Source organism: Fusarium phalaenopsidis, assembly GCF_050370095.1.
Source record: "Fusarium phalaenopsidis strain FUZ10S chromosome Unknown contig_32278, whole genome shotgun sequence".
Lineage (NCBI taxonomy): Eukaryota > Fungi > Ascomycota > Sordariomycetes > Hypocreales > Nectriaceae > Fusarium > Fusarium phalaenopsidis.
Genome location: NW_028145417.1, coordinates 2,647,025 through 2,670,188, shown reverse-complemented (window position 1 = coordinate 2,670,188; position 23,164 = coordinate 2,647,025). Strand labels below are relative to the sequence as shown.

At 52.5% G+C, this 23,164-nt stretch overlaps 6 protein-coding genes across 6 annotated transcripts; 3 read left to right on the top strand and 3 right to left on the bottom strand.

The window, feature by feature from the left end:
- Positions 1–2,572: 2,572 nt before the first annotated feature.
- On the top strand, positions 2,573–3,171 carry LRP88_01451 (uncharacterized protein; the record flags this gene model as incomplete). Its single annotated transcript, XM_083238134.1, has 2 exons — positions 2,573–2,649; positions 2,703–3,171. The coding sequence occupies 2 exons, from the start codon at positions 2,573–2,575 to the stop codon at positions 3,169–3,171; spliced, it is 546 nt and encodes a 181-aa protein (XP_083106639.1).
- Positions 3,172–4,782: 1,611 nt separating this feature from the next.
- LRP88_01450 (uncharacterized protein) lies at positions 4,783–5,346 on the top strand (the record flags this gene model as incomplete). The annotated part of the gene is made up of 1 exon (XM_083238133.1): positions 4,783–5,346. One exon carries the CDS (start codon positions 4,783–4,785, stop codon positions 5,344–5,346), a length of 564 nt encoding a protein of 187 aa, XP_083106638.1.
- Positions 5,347–5,798: 452 nt separating this feature from the next.
- Positions 5,799–6,533, bottom strand: LRP88_01449 (GFA family protein; the record flags this gene model as incomplete). Its single annotated transcript, XM_083238132.1, has 1 exon — positions 5,799–6,533. One exon carries the CDS (start codon positions 6,531–6,533, stop codon positions 5,799–5,801), a length of 735 nt encoding a protein of 244 aa, XP_083106637.1.
- Positions 6,534–11,802: 5,269 nt separating this feature from the next.
- On the bottom strand, positions 11,803–13,859 carry LRP88_01448 (uncharacterized protein; the record flags this gene model as incomplete). Its single annotated transcript, XM_083238131.1, has 5 exons — positions 11,803–12,753; positions 12,862–12,885; positions 12,944–12,966; positions 13,025–13,100; positions 13,161–13,859. The coding sequence occupies 5 exons, from the start codon at positions 13,857–13,859 to the stop codon at positions 11,803–11,805; spliced, it is 1,773 nt and encodes a 590-aa protein (XP_083106636.1).
- Positions 13,860–16,074: 2,215 nt separating this feature from the next.
- LRP88_01447 (S-adenosyl-L-methionine-dependent methyltransferase) lies at positions 16,075–17,459 on the bottom strand (the record flags this gene model as incomplete). The annotated part of the gene is made up of 5 exons (XM_083238130.1): positions 16,075–16,162; positions 16,210–16,481; positions 16,533–16,745; positions 16,806–17,027; positions 17,079–17,459. The coding sequence occupies 5 exons, from the start codon at positions 17,457–17,459 to the stop codon at positions 16,075–16,077; spliced, it is 1,176 nt and encodes a 391-aa protein (XP_083106635.1).
- A 330-nt stretch (positions 17,460–17,789) lies between these two features.
- On the top strand, positions 17,790–19,308 carry LRP88_01446 (O-methyltransferase-domain-containing protein; the record flags this gene model as incomplete). The annotated part of the gene is made up of 6 exons (XM_083238129.1): positions 17,790–17,975; positions 18,045–18,168; positions 18,230–18,250; positions 18,305–18,419; positions 18,470–18,936; positions 18,986–19,308. 6 exons carry the CDS (start codon positions 17,790–17,792, stop codon positions 19,306–19,308), a joined length of 1,236 nt encoding a protein of 411 aa, XP_083106634.1.
- Between the last annotated feature and the right edge of the window lie 3,856 nt (positions 19,309–23,164).

The following is a 23,164-nucleotide window of genomic DNA, read 5'->3' as shown; positions in this document are numbered from 1 at the left end:
TGATTTGCCCGGAGCTGATATGTTTGTTGGTTCTGCTGCTAATAAAAGCAATGACAGAAGCAATATGGGGCTCTGGCCTTTCTATGAATGGCTGAATCCGGCCCCCAGACCCTTGGCATCGGTTGGCCATACTTCTTCCAGCCTAGATTGCATCCGGAAGTAATTTGCGTCGCGGGACTATTGACTGTAGTCCACGCCACGATCGCAGGGGTACGTTGTTGGTTGTTGCGGTGCACGATCTTATAAGAGTTACAGCTGAAGCTATTGAGCAAGTGTTTGTTTGTCCTCTCGACCCTTTCGTTTAGGTTTTGACAAATCCTACACTCGTTCTCAATTAGGTTCTCGAGATGCTATCCCACAAGTCCCTGGTTGCCATTGTAGCCATGTCCCTTGCGGCAGGATTTTCCGCTGGCCCATGCATCCCGTAGGCATCTCTCACAACTGAGACTGCAACGACCTCAGCGACCGAGACTAGTTTAACGACCATATCTTCTGCTGAAACGGCCTCTACGACGGAGACTGTCATCTCCAGCACCGTGGAAACAGCTTCTACTACAGAGACGGTCACTTCATTCAGCACTACCGAGACGCCTTCGACAACTGCAGCGCTCACCTCCACCACAACTATGGAGGAGGAGATTGTTGTCACAATGGCCAAGCGGTCTTTCTAGGATGGTCCTCCTGTTAGAAAGAATGTCCACTGCGAGGTCAACGGCTCGCGCAAGGCAATCTTGTCACTTGACCAGTTCAATGAGGAGCGATCGGGCATCCCCGTTTCCATTGAGGGGTGCTACCGGAGATGCAAGGTATGCCAAGCTCTTCCACAACTCTGTTGGCGGTACTGACATGGATGTTCAGGACACATCGCCCAGCTGCAAGTCTTTCTCCTTCTCATATGGTCACCTCGGCCAGCCTTTGTGCGATCTCTTTGACGGGAGCGTTTCGGAAAGTGTAAGCACGCTGGACCATGCCGAGGTTTCCTTATGGTTCGATCTCGTCTGTGGTTCGCCCTCTGAGAAGGCATGGGAGCCAAGTGATGTTTGAGGGACCCGTTCGGTTCGGATGGTGGGATGGTTTGGTTCAGGGGCAAATCTAATGCTCTCGAGAGCATTCACTTTCTGACCAAGAGATGAATACAGCCGTTCGTCAAGTTGCGGGTACCGAGATTCGTCCTTGATGTTGTATTATAGTACCTATGATATTGTGAGTTTGTCAGATTAGTCATGGGACTGTTTCGTATTGAGACTAGCCGACCTCTACACTTACTGGGATTTGTCCTGCGCCTTTTGCTGACGCTCCCTCCACCATTGTCCTTGTGACCATTGGATAGAACATCCATTCAGATACAACAGAAGCTGCCAAACCAGTCCTTGAGGTCTCGCTAGGATGACCACATTCTCTTCCATCCCTCCATACATCCTCGGCGGCGCCTGCGTCGGTCGAGGCCTGATGGCCCTCTACTCCCCACGGAAAGAATACAGCCATGTCGGTTTGCCGCTCGAATCTCTAGCAGCAGCTCAGAGCAACCCAGAACACGGTGGGGTATCGCCGCTCATGTACTTCAAGGGGCTCCGTGAGATCTCGTACGGTCTCACGCTGATGGTGCTGCAGCGTCAGGGGAACGAGGACGCTGTCACAACATTTGCTGCAATTCTGTCGATCGTAAGGATCGGCGATGGTCTTGTTGTCTGGCTGAAGGGAGGAGAGGAGTTGAGATGGAGGGCTATGGGCCATTGGATCACCGGGGTCGGGTTCGTTGGGTGGGTGATTTGGAGGTGCAGCTATCAAGGATACTTTTGACGGGCTCGGGTGCCTGAAAAGATCTGGATGAGAAACTGCGTTAGCAGCGTTCTGAACTTGATATATCGTGAGACACATTCTTCTCTGCAAGGGCTTACCTCGTCCTGCAAAGGGGTAGGCGTTAGCGTATACGACTCCCATCAACTGTGATGCCTGCCTTTGCTCCAATGTCAGGGTGCGAGCTTGGTGTATTTTGAAATGACGACACGAAACTATGTCCAGTGGACACAAGATAGATGTGGATAGAAGAAAGGAGATCAGGGCATACTCAAGTAGACCGAGGGAGGCCAGGGGCAGCACGGGTCTTGGAAAGACCCTTCAGCATTCAGTTACACGTTCTCCAAGCATCCTCGATGCTGGAGGGGTGACTCGACAATTTCAAACACCCAAGCTGTCGTTTAATCCATCGCTGTAGAGAGTGCTAGCCTAGTCCTATTGGAGGCTATTGTTCGTCCACTGTTCGTGGGCTTGGTCTGCCAGCTGCCAGGCACTTCTTGCCGGAAATCAGTAGGCCGATCGCACGCACCCAGGCGTTTGATTTCTCTATTTTTACTTGCATTATCCTCCCTCTCTTTTTCATTCCTAGAACCTGCATCGATTCTAGAAATCGCCATCCTCTCCAGAGCAAAACCACATCGGTTCTCGAGACGACTTCGATTTCTTCTCGGGATCACATCGATTTCTGGAAAGCAGCATCGATATCATCTTCTCGCGCACATCTCATCGCTCACTATTCAAACATTCACCACACGCCATCAGCACACGAATCAACATGGCGGATGAGGGTCGTCTCTACATTGCCTTGTACGCCCGCGGAGGCAGAGCCAGAATGGCCACCAAGGAGGACAAGTAAGTCTCCTCTCTTCTTACTACACTCGTACTTGAGTACTGACGATGGGCAGGTTCCACTGGGCTTTCATTACTGGCCCCAACTTTGAATCACCCGAGACTCGTGCTACGCGTCACCATGTCACGCACGGCGTCGAGATGATCGACGACACTCCCCTGATGATGTGGAAGTACTGCGAGCAGGACATTACCACCGGGTGGACTTCTCAACTTCTTGTTCGCGTCCTCATCGGCGAAGTCAAGTCCATGGATCGGGTCAACTTCATCTTCCACAACACCCCTCTGAAGCACGACACTGAGGGATGGAACTGCGTGAAGTGGGTCGAGGACGCCTTCACGACCATCATGCAGGACGACAACGCTCTGGGAGAGGCCGTCACTGACTGGGACGCTATCCGTGACAAGTCTATGGAGTACGTTGATGCCAAGATCAAGTCTGGTCGCTTCGAACTCTGCCGCGACTTTGAGAACGATGATGTTCCCACTTGGGACATGGTTGCCGACAAGGAGCTTGCAAACTAAGCGAGACATGAGAGATATGAGGGAGGATGGGTGGCAACGTTGATCATGTATCTGCCTTCAAGGGCATGAGAATAAGCTGACGACTCTACGCGAAATTCGTGTGGTAATGAATCAAGAAATCATCAACCTTGTCTTTCTAGATGCATTGTGAGGGCTGGCTTGTCTGGCTTAAGTGTGCTCCCAGTAGATCGAGAATCACCATGCCGTCTCCTTGTTGCCATGTGCAGCGTGGTATTTCTATGTGCCAAGCTGGCGAGTCTGCTTGATCCACGTGCGTAGAGACCAGCTGGCTGCTCGACCGCCGGCGAGATGCCAAGAGCCCAGACAAACCTGAGGGCATGTTCGCATGCTCGACGTCCACTTGCCCGTTCCTAGTCCCGTGATTTCAAGCCTTAACCCTCGCTACGTAGTTTTCAAACCACTGGTTCATCCCCGATCCTTCTCTGGCTTCCATATGCCCGGCCGTAGTACCATGGAGCCCCTCCATGCATCAGTAACCAGGTGTATCTCCCGCGTGGGCACCAAGAACATCACGGTAGAAAATTTCTCTCGACTCGTGGCCCATGTCTTAGAGCTTTCGTCGACTGCAGTTGGAATAAACATCCAACGAGACACACCTAAAAAAAGGATCTCACTGCATATCATGTCTTGGCAATATAAGCACCCTTGGAATATCCCTCCGACTTTTCTTGGCCCTTTACGCCATTTATCACCCTCGTATAAATCTAGATCAAGCTGAAAAATTCAACACTACCAAATCACTGGCAATGCCGTTGACCGGGTCATGCAGGTCGTCTCTAATGAAAAAGGCGGACCTGTGGCTTGCTGAATCTTGGCTCGTAACGCCTCAGCGCCACTTTCTGACGGGCAGCCGATGCAAGCAGCTGAAGACATGGCCTGATGGCGGGAGTGAGACTTGAAGGAGTTGTTTGGTAAGGTAGATTGTTTGGATATGGATATTGACGGGAGCGTACATGAGACTATTTTCTTGGGTGGTTGGGAATACGATGACCATCCCAGAGGAAGATAGGTGGCTGGAGGTGTGGCTTTGCCTACATTGTGAAATCCAGTAGATGTGCAAAGCTCTGCTTTAAGACGAACTTGATACCTACAACATGCTGTCATACTACGCCGTCGTGTCCCAGACCGCTGGGACTGACATCACTTCACCAGATCTCAGTCCCGTCAAACAAGGTCAAGGAACCAGCAGCCTCAAAGAAACAGTCCAATCGCAGAGCCCCAAACGAAAACCAATAGCCCGTGCTAATAATAGTGCCGCCTGTCTCACATTGGTCCAATGCCGCAGCGGGCTGCCCGAGCCCCAGGCGCAGACCACATGCGAGACCTCGTATTTCCCCACAGCCACCGTTAAGCTTCGCTGTCAAGGTATGCGCGCGTGATGGGCCGTCGGTGCTTGATGCGTTGGAGGGGGAAAGGTTCCGTTGGGTTGGGACGTGGATGGGAAAGTGTATATAAAGGTTGGTTCGACATGTTTAACAAGACTCATCATCACTCACAGCATCTTCAACTCTCTACAACTCCTCCATAAGCCTCCAACTTACACTTAACAACAAACCTTTCCACTCGCTTTCAAAACAACCCACATTCACCATGCAGATCAAGGCCCTCCTCCTCACTCCCCTCCTCGCCGCCGGCATCGTCTCGGCCGCTCCCCAACAGTCCACCAACACGTTCGAGCTCCTCGCCCTCCGCAACGGCAGCCCCATCCACTTCTCGGGCGTCCAGGCCTCCGAGAGCCGTCTCACCCTGAAGAAGGCCAAGCAAGGCGCCTCGTGCACCGCTGGCCCGGCAGACAACCACGCCATCTTTGAGCTCCTCGGCGAGAACCTCTTCCTCTACGACAAACCTCGACGCCAGCAGATGTGGGTTGACCGCTCTGGTATGGGACAGGGTATTCTTGGATACAGCACCGGTGCTCAGCCTCTTCCGAAGAACGCTGAGCAGACCGGTTGGAAGGTTGACAAGAATGGAAACCTGAACTTCAAGGGCTCTGGTCTCATTGCTTGCCCCAGCAGCAAGAAGAACGGCCCCTGGTCTATTTGGGTCAGTGCCGGTATCAACCAGCCCGGAGGCAACAAGGGCTGCGTGCCCTTCACGGCCCGCGCCATCAAGAACTCGAAGCCTACTGGATGCGAGTACAGTGTGCAGAAGTAGGGTCTCTTCTACGGGACAGACTGGTACTGGGGGAGAAGAATTGGGATGGTATGGCGTTGGTTTGGAACGAGATAGATTTACGGTCCTTTAGAACTGGCATTGCATGATGGCTACGAAGATATGCACATGGATGATAGAATTATGAAAATATTTTGATATAGATACGATACCTGTCCTTTGTGAATAATGCTGATTGCTTGGTGAATACGTAGACCAGTTCAACCATCTACCTGGCAACCCGACTTACACCCCGAGAAACACGACGGACTGAGCCAAACTGGATTCAACATTGAAGGGAAGATAATTCCCCTGAAAACACACCCAACAGCCTGCCAATCAACCGCTAATGCCAGCCATTTGGCGCTCACCACTACTCCTGTACCGCATCAATCCCCTCGACCGAACTGAGCCCAACCTTTCCGCACCAGTTTGAGAACGACCAAGTATACAACTCAGGCTGCCAATCTGTCCAGCTCCTCTTTGGTCACTTCACCATCAAACTCCTGAACCTTTGGAAGCTCCTTTAACCCCTTGGCCGTAGCAGAAACACTCTTGCTAAACGGCGTGCCAAACTTGAAGTTGACCTCGGAACCAGGTGCGAACCAGTCCTTCTCCAGAAACTCGCGATCCATCGTGCCGAGATAGATGTGAAACACGTCCTCGAAATCTTTGGGGAGGTTTCCGTCGTGGCAGTACTCGGGGAGCAGCTTGAAGTGGAAGCAGATGGGCGTACCGCAACGACCACAGAAGCTGCGCGACCAGGCTTTGCCACAGCTCGTGGTGTGGTAGAAACGGATCCAGGTTTTGCTTTCTTCTGCTGCGAGGAAGGCCTCCGTGCCTGGAACATAGAGGGGACGGTCCGCGTCGGCTTTCTCAGCGTCATAGTCGTCTGCAAGCACATCGAGGAAGCGGCCGCTTACGATGGTAGACTCTGAAGAGGGAGAGATGGCAGATACCGTGAGCATAGTGGCTGGGATGTCGGCCATGGCAGGCGAGAGGAATGCGCCAGTTGATCTCCGGCAGTCGTTGCAGTGGCATGTAATCGCGTTTGGGAGGCGTGTGTTGGAAGAAGGAGGTGCCATTGGGTGCAAGGGCCGATCTTCAAGACGGGGGATGGCGATGCGATAGCGGATGGCGCCGCATGAGCAGCCGCCAGTGACGGTAGTTGCGTCGTCGGGAAGAGGCATGATGATGGTATAGATCAGGTAGAACTGCTGTGAAGATTAAGAAACAGCGACAGTCTGATGGTTATATAGACAGTCAGTCCAGCTCTATAATTGGTGTCAGTCGGCGACACCAAACTCCTTTGACGCATCTCTTACGGCGAGGCGTCCTTGGCGGTGCTCCTTGACTGGCTAGTCCTAGCCTTGGCTGACCAAAATGATCTTCCCATGGCTGCACAAATATGCCCGTCTTATTGAGCCTCGGGCTATCAATTGGCGTCGTGAAATGCGATGGGTGATTAGCTGCCAGAAATTCACGGCGCAAAGGCAACGTCGCGAAGACGCCCCGCCGGCCCCTCAAGCGCGCGGAATAATTCCTAGCTGCGAAAGAGGATACTTTTGTAATTTCGGATGCCGGGTCGTATCGAAATTTCCATACTATGTGAGAAAAGCTCTAAAGTTAAAAAGTAGTTTGGGTTGGACCTTGGCGGAAGTGTGAAGAGTTGGCGCGCTATGCTTGAGGTTATGCATGGCAAGTTGGTGGCTTCGCCAAGCTCGTGTGTGTTCGAGGACCTCTCGTATCTGTTCACGGCTCGAGTGCAATGGAGTATAGAAATTGTTGCCTTCTGGTTATCCCCGTACCCAAGTTTGACCCGTGTTCGATGATGGGCTAATTGTTCATGTTGGTGCTGCTATGGCTCTTCAAGATTAGACTCAAACTCAATGTCTCTGCTCTACTTTCCAACCTTAGTTGCCAAAATATTGTTGCTTTTTCTAGCTATAGTTGGGGTACTTACCCGTGAATCGCTTTTCCGAACCCTGAGATAATGGATAGTCTGGACGAAGAGTGCCTTGGAGGCGTGAGGAAAGGAGTTGAAGTTCATTACTGAAAGCATCCCAAATAGCATGGTGTGTCTCCAATATGCCAGAAAGAAGACTGTTAAGGTTCGTAGACTTGGAATAGCTGAAAAGACCCTTCAAACCACCAAATTTCTCTGTAATAAGGGCCATCTTAACCTGGAGTCTTCAAGTTGGTGACCTGACCTGGGAGAATGCACCGATATCATCTTCACTTGAATTTCCTAGGCGGCAATGTCTCGAGGTGGTAGGTTACATTTCTTCACGTAGACATACGTTGGTTTGCGTACTTTGCCGCTGGTGAGCAGGCCCATGAGGGTGTTGGGAATCCCAAAACATAACACCTGCTTTGATCAAGGGATGATTGAATAACAAGTAATACTGGAGCTCAAAGCTACGAGACTTTTTGATACGCACCGAGAAGGGAACAACACAATTGCTCGATCAAATGGATGGGAGGCTGTCACATAGTAGACCGTCGCAGAGGATGACGACAGCCTCCCTTGAACTCGGCGGGGCCACCGTTCTCAAGTTGAAGGGGAAGACGGAGGGCGGTTGGTAGGTGTTCTTTGTGATTGTGACTGGTAACCTCTCCATACTCCACACGACCGGCCGCAGATTATCTATTCGCTCAGTTATCTCATCAAGGGCCGGCTTCAACTATAACAAAGAACACAATAGCCGGCCGTAGACAATCTATCATCTCTTTTCTGTACACCGACAATATTTTGGGGGGCTCTATCTCGCCCCACTCCCCGAGCTGCTGCGTTCAGCAGTTGGGGCGAGATGGAGCCCCCCCCAGTGCCCCTTGGCCGAATATTGCGATCTTCTGGCTCAGTTAACCCATCAAGGGCCGGGCTTCAACTATAATAAAGGCCGAATATTGCATCTATGGATGCCTTCCTGATAACTCTGTCTTTTGCTATTGTGGCCGATGGCCTCTGTTGGAGACAGCAATGGGATCAACAATGTGATGGTGTGGATTGACAAGGTCGTCCTGGTTGAAGCGGGCTCGGGTGGAAGGGCAACTGCCGAGCAGGTCCCGTGGGAGGTCGATTTCCTTGGATTGGTAGACGAGATAGGCCTGTCAAGTCTCGAGGCCAGAACGCCGATGGAAAACTCGCAGGCTGATTTATCGATCGATTGATGGCCATCGAGCCTCGCGACCTCGCGACGGAGGTTCGTCTCTGGGAGAAACGAAGGGTCGACAGGATGGAAGTCGTTTGTAGTTAACGAGGTCTCGGGAATGGCGGGAAACGCGTTTGGGACGATATAAAGGTATGGTGCTATAAGCCCGATTGCTAAGGGAGAAAGTAGACGAGCGACGAGAAGGATTGTCCGTGAAGTCTAACAGGATGGAACTCTCGGATCCTGACATAAATTTGGCATGGTTGGGTTTAAGTCAAATTCCAGGCAACAAACCTAACTGTCATAGAGATTAACTCTTAGTTCTCAAGGACGACGTCGAGGAACACATCTAATTTCATGTTAGAACACTGAGGAAAGAGAAACCATGAGGGGATGGAAGATCTCAAAGAACTTACCGGGCTGAGGACAACACTTACTGTATTGGGGGGGCTTCTCAAGGCTGGGAGAATGCATCCTCCACAACCCCCACAGCAGGACTGGGGGTACCAACTCTGACAATCGAGGTGATAGACGAGTCTCAGATGACAGAAATCTGACCGACGAGAAGAAGAGATTCGACGTGACTTTTGGAGGAGGAGGAGGAGGAGGAGGAGGGGATAGATGGAGGTTGGACAAGGGGCTCAGGGATTCTTGTGTCCAACAGTGTGCGGGTTGACTAGGAGTGACGGAGTAGGCATTTGTTCTTTGTTATAGTTGAAGCTCGGCCCTCGATGGGATAACTGCGCCAATAGGTAGATGACAAGAAGAAGACTCGCTACTTTATCGCTGGGCGATGGCCGCGCCGTCTGGAAGTACAGCATGCGAGCTTGGTGGACTTGGCCTTCTTTGTCCATGTTAGCTGATGTCTAGAGAACAACAAAGATCGAAGCGTTAGAAGGGATCGAGACTAACCGAACAGAAGAAGCTGCAAGAGGAAGACGCAGAATTCCACTTTCTGGCATCAAGGATAACTGAAGACAGATTTGGTCAGTCGACGATACAAAGGTCTGAAGGGAAAAGAGAGTGAGGAAGAAAGATCGAAGAGCATGTTCCTTGCGGTGGGAGTGTCTGGTTGCTGTGCAGTTGAAGGACTGCTGCAATGCGGCCAGCTCAGCTCAGCCAGGGGAACAAAGGAAGTGAGCAAGGATCCTAGGATAGGTGTGAAGAATGCATCGATGGAATCGATCGTCTGTAGAACCTCGTGCTAAGGGGAAAGGTAGTGCTAGGAAACAAAACAGGGGAGGAGGAGTGGCCAAAGAGGACAGGATGCTCCTGGCAAGCATCATCTGCGGAGTGTACTCACAAAGAAAGAGATGTGAACTATCTTATTACGTTGGTTTTGACGCCGTAAAAATGTAATCCGTGAGTGGGAGAGGAGGGAGCAGAGCCGCCTGGCCGTTGAAGGAGGGTGCGCCTCCCGATGGTGGGTGGAGTTCAGAGGGCCCAGGGTGCTGGGCTGGAGCACCCCGGGCCAGAGTTTGAACAGAATAATTCACTGCCTTGGTCAGCTCTTGATAGCAACGACAATGAAAAAAGCGGAAGAAACTCACAATACCAATGCAAACTCGGCGAGGAGGCGGCCCCCTCGCTTGGTGGAAGGGCCCTGCCCCGTCCCTCCCATGGACACAACACCACGGGAGCAGGGCCCTTGTTGAATACCCAGATTTCCCTATGGAGGAGGGGGGGCCGCCTCGGAGAAGTGCGACGAGGGGTTTGTCGGGGGCCGGCCAGGAGGCCGCAGCCGAAAAGGAGGCTGTTGCAAGCTGCTGTTGATGGGAGAGAGAAGAAGAACGAAAGGATGATGGGGAGGGGAGAAGGGGTTTTTGTCAGAGCAAGCAGGAAGAGGAAGGTGCGCAGAAATTGTCACTGCCCTTCTGAGAGAGGAGAGTGCCTCTGCCTGTGGCCCTGTGCCGAAGGGGGGTGCACGATCGATCGGGACACCACACAGCACATTAGGAATCTGTTGAGGCCTCAACGCTTGCAGACGAACAACATGATGGACTGTAGGTGCCTGGAAATTAGTAGCTAGCAGTTTGACATGCCCCATTGTCTGTCTGCGCGTGTTTGTCCGAGTCCTCGCTAAACTGCTCGGCTACGCACTGCATGAGGTTATTAGGGTGCTCAAACATCCATCAATACCGCTATCTGGATGCTTGATCCCGCCGATACCTTACTGCCTGGCTATCGGAGGTCATTCTCCGCCGCACTGTCGTTCCACGGCGCCAGGTTCTTCAGTGTGCGGCCAGGGCAAGGGCTAGTGATTTTGCACACACGCCGTGGGGATTGGACGCAAGAAGTAAGCTGTGCTTGTAATTCTCTATATAAAATCATACCTAAGAAGGGCACACTCCAGACCGGGTGATCCCCTGCCCACGTCTTCGGGCTTGCCAACGCCTTGGTGTGTTGTCGCAGTGGTTGGCAACAGGTCAAGGTAAGGCCTGAAATGAAGAACCTTTCTGCTCGAAATTGCTGAGTCGGAGAGCTTTTCACAACGGCGCATCAGCATAGCGGGCACCGACGTCGAGGAAGTTGACGACGGGTAGCTGACGGCTCTAGTCTCCAAGTGTCATTGCCTCGCTTCTATGCAGCTAGTCAAAGAACCCGTTGCCACCTCGGTGCAAACATGAGAGATCGACGGTCATCTTCACGGGATATTTGGCGTGTCGTAGCGAATCGTGATCAGGCGTGACTGGGCCTAATAGTGGCACAAGAGACAATACTCCCATAACCAAGTCTTTAATGAGAATTTCGAATTTCCTTGGATAAAGAAGTTCAGAAAACATCATGGCAATGCAGTCAGGCAAATAAAACAAAGATTCAGCGATCGTCAACCCTTTACATTCCCTCTGGCTCTATCTGTAAAAAACCAAACATATATAATTAAATGGCCGTAGCCCCTTGTCCAGCCACCAGCCTCTTCGTCACCATCGTTGTATTCTCATGTGGACAGCCAGCAACCCCACAACCCCATTAGAATGAGGAAGAGGTACTGTTGGATGGCTAACAAGTAGCCAACCAACCCCCGCTACACGGGCGAGGGTGATAGCTACAAGTTAACCACAAACAGTACCTACTCCTCACAACAATGGGGGAAGGGAGCTGCTGGCTGCCCACCAGCAACAGACCGACAACTCCCAATGCACCACAACGGCACAACCTCCCCAGTTGCGAGGTGGAGAGGAGTCTGTGCCGTCGGGTCTCCATGAACTTACTGTTCATGGCTATCATCAAGTTAGAAAGATTTCATACCAAGTCAAACAAGGTAAGCTTACTCGTCCTCCAGGATGGGACACATGCCTGGGCATCTCTAAACCCGGCTTGGCTGCTCATGTGCCCTCTTCTCCCTCATCCTCCGGTGGTGGAGTTCCATGGCCTCCTTGTCGATCCTGTCCTTGTACTCAAGGACGAATGACTCGGTTCTACCAAGATGGTAGAAACCTTCGTCATCCCGAAGGTTCCCAGGGGCCATAATACTATATAGCCCCCGGTTCCAGTCGAGGACGATCTCCTTCAGAGCCCTGACCAGGACTGTCCTGTGCAGGAAGTCCTCCTTTGCGGCGCCCTCCGCTGGAAGCGGAACAACCCTCTCGATGATGGTCTTGAGGATGTGGCGCTTCTGGTCTTCGACCAAGAAGGCCCGGCGCTCGGTCATGTACGTCTGGCGTACATTGAACCTCGCAAAGGCACGACTACGGACTTGGTCGCGGGTCATGAGCTCTTCGGAGAACCGGCCTTGCGCTCGGCAAAGAGGTTTGAACTCCTCCACCCACATTCGGTAGGCGGGACGCTGCTTCATCCGTCGCCGGTCGTTGGCGCGGAGAGCCGACTCGGTCTCGTCGGCGGAGGGAACCCAGAACGTGACGCAGTTGGCCACATACTCGTACATCTGGTACAGGTCCCTAAAGGGACCTGCCCAATACCGGGTGTACGGCAGGCCAAGAAAGTCGAGGATCTCGTCTGGGTCCCCGGTGAGCCAGACCTTTGACCTCTTCCTGTCGGCGTCCTCAATCTCCGGGATGCGCAACCAGAGTCCCTTGTCGTCTACGGTTAGACCGTAGGGCTTGATCACGTTTCCCAGGAGTTGCCATATGTCTCCATGGGCGTGATGGAAGAGCATGTAGTGCAACCGGCTTGACGAGTCGAAGACTTGGACGTCGACTTGGATGTGAAGACGACGCTCTCGTGCTGGTGTGATGGGACGGCTGGACGGGAGATCAGGGGCGAAGCTGAGTCGGGAGAAGGGGACAGAAACAGACTCCTAAGGTGAAAGTTAGCATTGTTTTATGTCTAGTCTGCCAGTAGAAACAAAAAACCTCTTGAGAGTTGCTGTTTTCATTGGGGGGTTCTTCCCAACGCGACGGTCCACTTCGGGAGTAGGGGCGAGCGGAGCCTGTTCGATGTCATTAGTCTCTGTTTCACAAGCGAGTTCAAGTTAGACAAAATCTTACTAGACCGGGAGCGTCGTGATTGTCTGGGGGCAAACTGTTCTGGGTCTTGGCGAATGGGAGGGAGACTTCTAGATCTACCACCTCGTTGCTGGGCACCACTGACATGTCTGAATTCTCGATCAGGGAGGGTCATCTCGAGCTCTGTTGAGCGAGGCCACTTCGAGTATTGTTAGCCTTTTCTGTACAATGCAACTGTATCTGAGGTGTGGGGACTTACGTCTGGACGCTGATTCGGTTTGGCATGAGTTCCGTCGAAGCGAGATCTTGGAAGGGGGAATTCGGTAGGAATAACAGGGTTGGAGTGTGCAGAAGGAACAGCGGGGAAAGAAGGGAGAGTTGGAGTAGTCGCAGTGACAGGAGTAGAAGGTGTAGCGTAAGGAGAAGCATTGCTAGGCGTAGGAACACTGTCGTAAGGAGAGCTAACGGTGGGAGCAGAAGCGTCAGGATGAGTAGAAGTGCTGACTTGAGCAGAGAAGCTGGGATAAGGTGAAGTGTCGATCTGAGCAGAGGTACGGGGGCGAGAAGAAGGTCCGGCAACAGCGTACGTCAGCTCTTGAGGGTTAGGCGAGTCGGAAAGGTGTTCGAGGTCGCGAGGCCAAGGGATGGCAAAGTGAGCAGACGGTTCCTGAACTCCTGCATCTTCAATGACGGCTGTAGCTCCGAGGACAGCACCGATGCGGTCAAGGTACTCTCTTTTTGTGTACTCATCTCCTTGGCTCTTGAATCTGGGACCCGTCACGAAGACGTCGACGTCGCCAAAGTCCTGCTTTGCCGGTCCCTCGATGGGGAAACGAACGACGGAGAAGGCCTTGGAAAGTCGGTGCTCCACGCGTCTCTTGACTTCATGGTAGACTGAACCTGGCATCCGCGGCGTCTGCAGAGGAGGATTGTGGTTTGCGAAGGCTTTGCCACCCATGATGACGGATAGGCAAACAACAAAGGGGGAGGGAGAAGCTTGTGAGGGAACAAAGAGGGTAAGCAGAAGAGGAATACGGTACGAGCTTGGTGGTGCGAGGACTTGTGATTGAAATGTGAGGGAGAACAAGTGATGTTTTTGCGAACGCGATGATGCTCGAGGAGGGGAAAGATAACAACAAACGAGACTTGTAGCAGACGAGGGAGATGGTCGCTGGCAGAACGTTGTGCTATCTAGTATAGAAGAGGAGAAAGAAGGAAGCGTTTGCAGAAAGAAAAAGAATGTGGTCGCTGAAGGGGGAGAATGTTTCGCGGCGTGACTGATTCAGCGTTGGAGGAGAGAAAAGGTGAGTCAAGACGAGGTGCCAGAAAGTTGGGCTGGTGGTGGCTGAGGCGGAAGAAAAGTACCATCTGTTAGAGGGGCCGGGCGACCTACAGCGATCACCTCTACACAACAGTACCGCCACACTGCCATCAGCACTAGAACAACAGCATCCAATCCAACAAGACTCGAAAAAAAAAGAAAAAATTCAAAATGACTTACGAGGAGAACAAAGAATGGTATGCCTGGACCTCCAAGAACTTTTGTATTGGATCCTGGGCTCTTTTCCTCTTCGTGTGCTACATGATGATTTGGCTCGGCATCTAGGATGTGCCTGAGTGGCTGCCATGCCTGAGAGCCATTCGCATGACCAGACCCATGTACCGCTAGGTCTGACACTTTAAGGTATGAAACCTCATTCAAAAGTTGAACAAGGCATTTTTCTAACTATTGTAATGCAGGGGATTTCTTCAAGTTACGTTTCGAACAAGCAAACCATCCCCGACCTCGTCGTCGTCGATCGACCCCTCGAGTTTTTTTTATTTCCCTGCCTCGACCACGAGCAGAACGAGCACCGTTACCACCCAGCGGCGTACCATGGATCCTCTGGAGGCTTCAGGAGAGCGGATGGAATAATACTTGTGCCTGTATTTAATACAGTCGAAAGGAAAAGCGTTGTGCTGCAGGAGGCAGCCGAATAGCACTCTTTCCCACTCCATGACACTGCCCTGCCAAATTCTCTGTGAAGATTAGAATCGCCCTGAACTCAATTTGGAATTATCTGATGTCTTCAATGTTCATTTCAGTGTTGGAAAAGTCCCAGTTTGCCCGACGTTGCGCCTAAGAAAAAGTGAAGCTTCTCGAAGCCCCCCATCGGACCCTTTGTCTCGGGCACCTGCAGACTGCAGGCTGCAAGGTTTTCTCGGCTTGTGCAACCGAGGCGCCGTTGCATCAAAGAGCTTGTTCTTCAGCTGTTTCTAGAGTGACACCCTGAGTGGGTAGAGAGATCTGTGTGACGCTGCCGTGCCGCTATCGTAGGCGGCATCCATTGCTTCTGACGTCTTCAATGCCTGCCTCCAGTGGTGACAGGCGCTCTGGATACGCGTATATCGACAACATTAAATCCACACCGTACGCTGAAAATTCGGCTGGCTCAAGCCTTCTGTGTTCAGAGCTCCGTCTACATAGGGAGGGCTGGACCCTTCCAATCTACCTTCTCGCTTCCGCCATCCATCGTCAAGGCCACTCTCTTCAAGGGCCCTAATATTTAGTACGACTTCCGCATAAATACTTTACGTCACCTTGAGCAGCTTCTGGGTCATTCATGTCTGGTCTCGAAGGCTTGTTCCTCAAGCTATATAGTACCGTACATGGAGCGCCGTAGACCAGATGAGGCGCGAAAAGTATCAAACACAAAAACCGTGAGCCTTAAATCCGCCCCGGTCAACTTCCTTGTTCCTCCCTCGAAATCAACTGCAGCCGAGGGTCGACTCTGACTTGTATACCATGTCTCTCCTCGAAGCCAGTGAAGTTGCCGTCCAAAACTTAGATCCTTCCGTGATGCTACCCGAGTCAAATGCAGATACCGTCATCCGTAGATGATCAGTCAGTATCTGCCTGTGTCCGTAGCGAATGTAGACACCATTCGGGAGTTGTCGTCCAAAAATCAGATCCTTTGCCCCTGAGTCATTGGGGGAGACCATCGTTATAAGACCGCTGATCTCTGGCCATGTCCGTAGTGAATACAGACGCCTTTCAGAGTCACCTTCAGCCTTTTCAGCCTCTGCCTCTCCGAACCAATCGTGCGAGATTGCCGTTAGATCATGGGTGGGTCATCATTACCACCTGGTGGCCAGCAAAGGCCCTTGATCTCCCCGTCTTCCCAACCAATCCACTAGACTTTTTCGCGGACGACGGGTGGCTTCTCGGGTCGTGGACCGCATGGCTTAGCATCCAGAGGCTTTCTACCATAGACAACGTAGCTGGACATCTGGTCAGCTCTGTGGCGCAAAGAGGGCAAGTGACTTACAAGGGCATGTAGCTGTGCATGTTGGGGTTCAAGACCTCTGTCTCGGCCTGGGCAAGAATCTCACGGTAGTAGGTCTGATCGCCACCAAGAGCGTTCTGGCACATGTTCCTGAAAGTGGTCATGGCCTGGTCGCGCCAGTTGAGCAGCTCAAAGTTTCCAATCTTCTGGAGATGAGGGTTACTGGGCCATGGACCCATGGGAAGCTTGAGAGCTCGCTCGACGACGTTGTCGAAGCCAGCCTCTTCGAGGTATCTCTTCCAGCGGATAGGCTCCTAGCCCGAGACGTTTCGCTGCTCTGCAATCTCGAAGTTGAGCTTGCCCACCTTGACGTAAGCAGAGTCCTTTGGAAGGGTACCGTCGTCGGAACGAAAGTCGGGGACAAAACCAGAGACTTCAAAGTAGGCGCCGGGCTTGAGGGCACGGTAGACCTCCTGGATGAGGTTGGGCCAGTCGTAGATCGTCATGGTGAGCTCACGGGCGTGGATGAAGTCAAAGATGGACTCGCCCCAGCGCCAGTCGACCTCCACGTTGTCGATCTTGGTCAGGTTAGCATGAGGAGGGTCAACAAGGGGTTTGGGCCTCGTCTGACAGCATACCTTAAAGCGAACGTTAGGTGGAACAAGCTTGGTCTGGAGTGGGAAGAGATCGACTCCGATGATGCGAGCAGAAGGATAGAGCTCGGCCATGTCAACAGCCCAGATGCCAGTGCCAGTACCAAGATCGAGGATGGTCTTGGGGTACTTGGGCAAGGGAGACAAGTGCAACTTGTTGTCCAGAAGCATCGTGTACTTGCAGTGACCGAGGTCGTGCTTGACGAGCTGTCAGAGAGGTTAGCCGATGTCAACAACAAACAACAAGGGGGCACTTACCTCGACGTTGTTGCGGAGTGCCCAGCCCTGGCTCTGAGTCCAGGTGTCGTCATGATTGGCGTCTTTCTGGAGCTTCAATCGAACTTCCTGAGCAATTTCGGCCAAGTGACGCGTCATGATGCTGTTCGGGTACATGCCTCGGGGCTCGTAGTCAACCCAGTGGATCGGCTCGATGTAGGTGACCTCAGCAGTCAGAGGAATCACCGACATGAACTCACTGATCCGAATGTGCGCAGGACGATCAGATACAACGTTAGCAGGTGCAGAAGAACTCGCCTCTCCGTTCTTCTTGTCGTTGTTTGGGTCATCTTCCTTGCGCTTGCGACGGAAGATGCGCGAGACGCTCCGGAAGAGAGTACCGGGCTGCTTCTTCGGCTCCATGTTTTCACGAGCGATTTCTCCCTTGAATCAGGTTTAAATAGTGAAGCTTCGAAGCTGTTGTTTTGTCCGCGTGTTGTGGCGGGAGATGGTGCGGAATGGAGGAGGAGCCTGGAGCTGCAGCCTGCAGGGGACGTTTTTGAAAACCCCTCCCGCTCGCAGCAGTATTGCCAGTGCCAGGACCAGCAGCCCTGCTTCAGTGGACCACAGGGGCCTAGCCATGCATTTTTCTCCTATAGAATCTCTAAAAAACCAACCTATACTTGCTTGTTACACAAACGAGCGTACTATACAAAGAATACCCTTTATTCTCGCTGCGTTTACCTTGTCACTATGGCCCTCCCTAGCAAACAGGAAGTCAACGACCTTGTGAATGGCCTTGCACAGGCTGCCCAAGCATACTCTGATGCTCCGGACCTTAATGGGTACATGTCCCGTGTGCACGTTCTGGAAAAAGCCAGGGCGCTCACAAATGCCCTCATCACGCCAGACCAGAAGCCCAACTACCATGGCCTCAACGTAAGTCAGAACCCATTAGACTCTATTGCATGCCTCCTACATGCAGACGATCGCTTATACTGCTTGTAGATCGCAGAGCTGGTCGCTATCCGAACCTTCATGAAGTTCAAGGTCCTCGACGCTGTCCCCGCAAGTGGCTCCATATCCCTCAAAGACCTCTCCCAGGCCACCGGCGTGCAAGACTCGCTCCTTGGTACGTTTGATTTTCTTTAATACCTATGTCACTAGTTCTTCGACTAACATTCGTCTTCCAGAGCGCATGGGACGCGTCCTCGGTCAGTTGTTATCTCGAATTTCCCTTCACCGCCCGTTCTGACAGCCCACTCCAGTCGCTTCCGGCTTCCTCGACCAGACTGAGCCTGATGGCGGAGAATACAAGCATACCAAGTTCTCTCTCGCTTACATCCTGGACAAGCCTGCCCCTGGGCACCTGTTCCTCGCCATGTAAGCTTCTCTCGAAACTTGGGCACCTTGGTCGGAATCTAAACCCCCAGGTACGACGAATGGTTCAAGCACATGCACAACTTTGATGACTACCTTGTCTCGAAGGGCAAGTTTGAAGAACCCCAGGACCCCCTATACAACCCGTACACTGCCTACTACAAGCAAGAGGGAACTCCTGTCTGGAGCATCATGATGCAGCACCCCGAGCGGTTTCAGACCTTCCAGACTGGCATGTCAGGCATTGACGTTGCAATTCCGGTGACTGGTCACTTTGACTTTAGCTCGCTCAAGAATACTGTTGAAGAGGAGGCCAAGGGGGTCGTGGAGCTTGTCGATGTAGGGGGCGGCGAGGGAGTGGTTCTTAACAAGATCCTGGAGGCTCATCCCGATCTCACACCCAAGAATTGTGTACTACAGGAACGCCCAGAGGTTATTCAGCTTGCCAAGAGCAAGGAGAACCTCCCTGAAAGTGTCCAGCTTGTCGAACACGACTTCATGGAAGAACAGCCCATCAAAGGTGAAGTACCAGCCAGTTGCACAAGCCCGTAGCTAACACGGGGGTACAGGTGCCAAAGCCTACTTCATGCGCATGATCCTCCATGACTACGCCGACCCAACCAGCACCCGAATCCTCTCCCGTCTTGCCGAAGCAATGTCCCCCGACTCTCGAGTCCTCATTTGCGAGATGGTTCTACCCCCACGTGTGGGAGAAGCAGACTTTGCTTCTGCTGTCCTTGACCAAGCTGTTATGACGATGGGAGGCAAGGAGCGAACGGAAGAGGGTTTCAAGAAGATTCTGGAGGCTGCCGGCCTCGAACTCATCCACACTTGGCGTGTCCCTGGGGTCCCTGGTGGGTGTGCAGAGGGGAGACTCAAGAGAGCGTCTTGATGTAGTTGCTCTAGATCAAAGGATTGTCGTGTTAGATACTTGTGATGGCCGGATACTAAAGAATGTCTACTAAGACTTGGTCTCTTTTGGTCGTGGGCCACCCTACACCATGACAATTTGGACTTTGTTTCTACCCACGGCAACCATTCTGTCTCTCGTACACATTGGAAACTACTAGCAAAATAATTTGCAGTTAAATCAAGTTCTCTCTCGCTCCCCGAATTCAAAAACATGCTTCCTTTTGAATGGGCTGGCCCTCCTGAGAAGACTCTATCCAGTGTTGGCGCCAACCATTCGTCTTCACCCTGACAACAAGCGTCAAGCGTGAAGGGGACAGGATCCAACAATCACTCTGCATGGTAATGATTCAAATCCTGGAAGATAAATAAAATTGGAGAGTGCTATTTTTATCGTTTTGGTTGCAGGAGAGAGTTTGTTGAGACGGCAATCGAAGAGTGTTACCACTGCGGCGCGCGACCCGTGCAACTGTGATACCACCCACGGATCCGTACATGGTGCAGGGTCGTAGATCAATCGGTGCCCTTCCCTACAGCGTACTTATACTCACATTTTGTTCATTCCAACTTGTTAAAGCCATGTGCTACGGACCTAAGGTAGTTGAAGAATACAAGTCCAGTCGAGTTCCTCGACGCATCCTGGCTATCCCTCTCCACTTGCCCGACCTGCGGCAAGGTCCGGTCGAAGAAGGCACCAACACGATCAAGCACAAGCAAAACAATGATTCAATGTAGTACAATGCAGTTAGGCTTGATGTTGATATTGTGTTGATAACTGTGTCCTTTGCTACAATGCCTGACACTCACTGTCGTTATGACAAGGGAGGTGCTCTACTCAACAATTCCGACAAACCAACAACGTACATTATCCCTGACAACAGTGAATCCGTCCCTGAAGTCCCCAATCCAATTGGCCCATCACTCCCAGTCATCACCGTTGTTTGCGTTTGTGGTAGATGTGCAATGTGTACTATGCTCATGTTCTGTTGTAGCCGCGCTAGAAGGATCTCTGCGTGTCTTTCTCTTGAGGTAATCTGGCAAGACTCTAAGATGAGTTGGATGTTGGTCGGGTGGGATGTTGCGAGAGGAATGATTGTTGGTGTTGCTGCTGGTATAAATGACGTCTCCCAAAGAGGCCAGCAGCCACAGTTTCTGGTCTGCCCGGTACGGCAATCTGTCTCTGTCGGCTTGGGCCTGACCGTTGACCGGCACACCGCGTTTCTGCTTCAGGTCGTCCTTTTCAATTTCGGTTGACATGGTCAGGGCAGCGGGGCTGGCTGAGATAGGAACAGAGCCGGGAACATGCCGTCGTGTATTGATAACTGTGTCTTTTTCTGTTGTGGCTGATGACTCAATCGTCATATGATAAGCGGCAACTCCAGTATATCCAGGTTGGCTTTGGTTGCCAGAAGAATAGGGGACGAACGATGAGGCAGCATACTGCTGCTGGGATCCTGGCGTTCATCTGCCCCGCGAGCATCTGAACTGGCTGAGCTGAGACCGGCAATGTGTTCTTTGTTATAGTTGAAGCCCGGGCCTCGATGGGATAACTGAGCCAGAAGACCGAGATGAGAACGGCTCAGGGAACATGGGTGACTGAGGCTAGGGAGCCTGGGGCATCCCGGCAGGATGAGGAAAGAATGGGTATGGCAACGCAGGCTGGCTTGTCATATAATAGGTAACAACTCTTTGGTTGCCAGAAAAGTAGGGACTGAAAGACGAGGTAGCATTGTCACTGACGGATCCTGCGTTGAGGGTCTCGACCGAAGACCCGGCCTCCTAGTCCGGGTCGAGGGTCCCATTAGACTCGTCAATAATAGGGCCATCATACTCTTATGGCTGGGAGCCCCAGCAGCCCTCGCATGTCTTTTCGGATTCCTTGTCGTTTCCACACCGGAGGCATGTGTGGAGTCGTGGAGACCCAGGGTCTCCCCGATGCTCGCCGTGCCAGGAGGCCAGATATAACCCCTCTCACTCTCCGTCATGGGAACACAGTCGAAGCAAAGGCCTCGCCATCCCACCGATGGTAGACATCTCTGGCAGACGTCGCACAACCTCTATCGACCCTCTTGGAATCCAAAATAGACCAAAACAAAAGAGGAAACAGGAAACAGGAAAGAGACATGACACAAGATGAACCAAGACAAACCAAAACAAACTAATATGAACCAAGATGAACCAAAACAAACCAAGAAAGATAGTCGAACTGGGGCCCCTGGGCGGCGTGTATCCGCCAGGGACGTACTGAGTGTAGTACGCGGGGACGGGCATTGGCTGTTGAACTTGCATAGGTGGCACAACTGGGACATAGGCATACCAAGCAGAAGCCTGAGGAGTGTTCGCAACGTACGGGTTGGCGTTCATCTGCGCCGCGGGCATCTGAACCGGCTGACCCGGGAACGGTGATGGGAACATGGGGCACCGGCGGTGGCGTTCTGAGGCACCGAGTGCCAAGCGGGGAGATTATGTGCGGATGGACAATGGCTTTTGGCTGCCAGTTAATGCTGTAGAACTCTTTACACGTCGTGGAGCTCTTACCGTATCATGAAATGCCCTGTTGCCTTGTAGACAAGAAGCCGGCGGGTGAGAAGCGAAAGGCAAGCAAACGCTCAGTCGTCTGGGGCTCGGTATCGAACTGGGGATGATCCCCGAGAAGCCGGCGGGAGCCCCCTGAAACGAGTAGTGGGTGGGCCCCATGGGCGAGAGGCGGATGGAAGAAGAGTGCGCCACGAGGTTTTCTACCGTGATCAAGGGAGATGGGAGAGGGCTGCTTGCCGACACCAAAACAAACCAAGGCAAACCAAAACTAACTAAAACAAACCAAAAAGACCCAGAGGGAACGACGGATGGTTCTCCGTAGTCACAGTCTGCCGAGGCCGAAAACGGAGGAGGCCTTGTCGATTGACTTGAAGAGGGCAAACAGCAGCCGAGCAGTCACAGGGGCCGCAGTAGCCCTTCTGACGGGGAAGTCTTCTAACATTCCCCGGAGGCAGCCGTCTACGCGATAGGGTGTGAGTATGTGCAGAAGGAGCAGAGAGCATCGCGAGACGAACCTTGTGAGGGAGCTTCTCGGGGGCCTCTAGCCATGACTATGGCTTTTCAACGGGGTGTAAACCCCTTGCACTTCATGAGCGCAAGCGACGAGAATTTCTATTCCTTCTATCTAGTTAGCTACCTATGTTGTCACAACGGAGACCGAGGCAAGGAGAATCGGGCACCTACCATCGTCTTGACCTGGTGATCAGCTTGGCTTTGGCAGGAGATGTCCAGGGCCGTGGTGTTCGCAGTGATTGAGAGCCGGAGAGAGAGGAACAGGCGAGGAGGATGTGAAGAGGAAGCAGGTTTTAGGAGAAGCGCAAAATGCAGCACGTCGAGGATGAAAACCATGATGTTGGTGTGCGAGGTGGGAAAATGAGGTTTGTGGGAAGATTTTTGTGCGGGCGAGAAGGAGGAAGGAGGTAGATGCACCTGTATGGCCTCGTTTACAGTCATCTAGCCCTAACTCGCTCGCACGATTAGGGCTGCCGCCTCAGGGCTTCTTCTTCGGACGAGCCTCTCAGGGGACGGCGAGGCTGGTGAGGCTAGAGGGGGGGCATACGTGTGCCAGGTCATGTGGCGAGTGGCTGAGGGACTCTACGGGCACACATTGAGGGAGGTCACGTTCGTTTGAGGCTCTGGTTCCAGTGGTCGAAGTGCTCGAAGCTTCTACGATCGATTGTACGGGCACCGGATACCGTTCCGACACGCACTTGTGACAAGCAAGGCCGTGTTCTTGGATGCCCGTCCCTCATTGCCACTAGAAGTACTTGCATCGACTCCTGAGGCTTGTCCAGGGACAT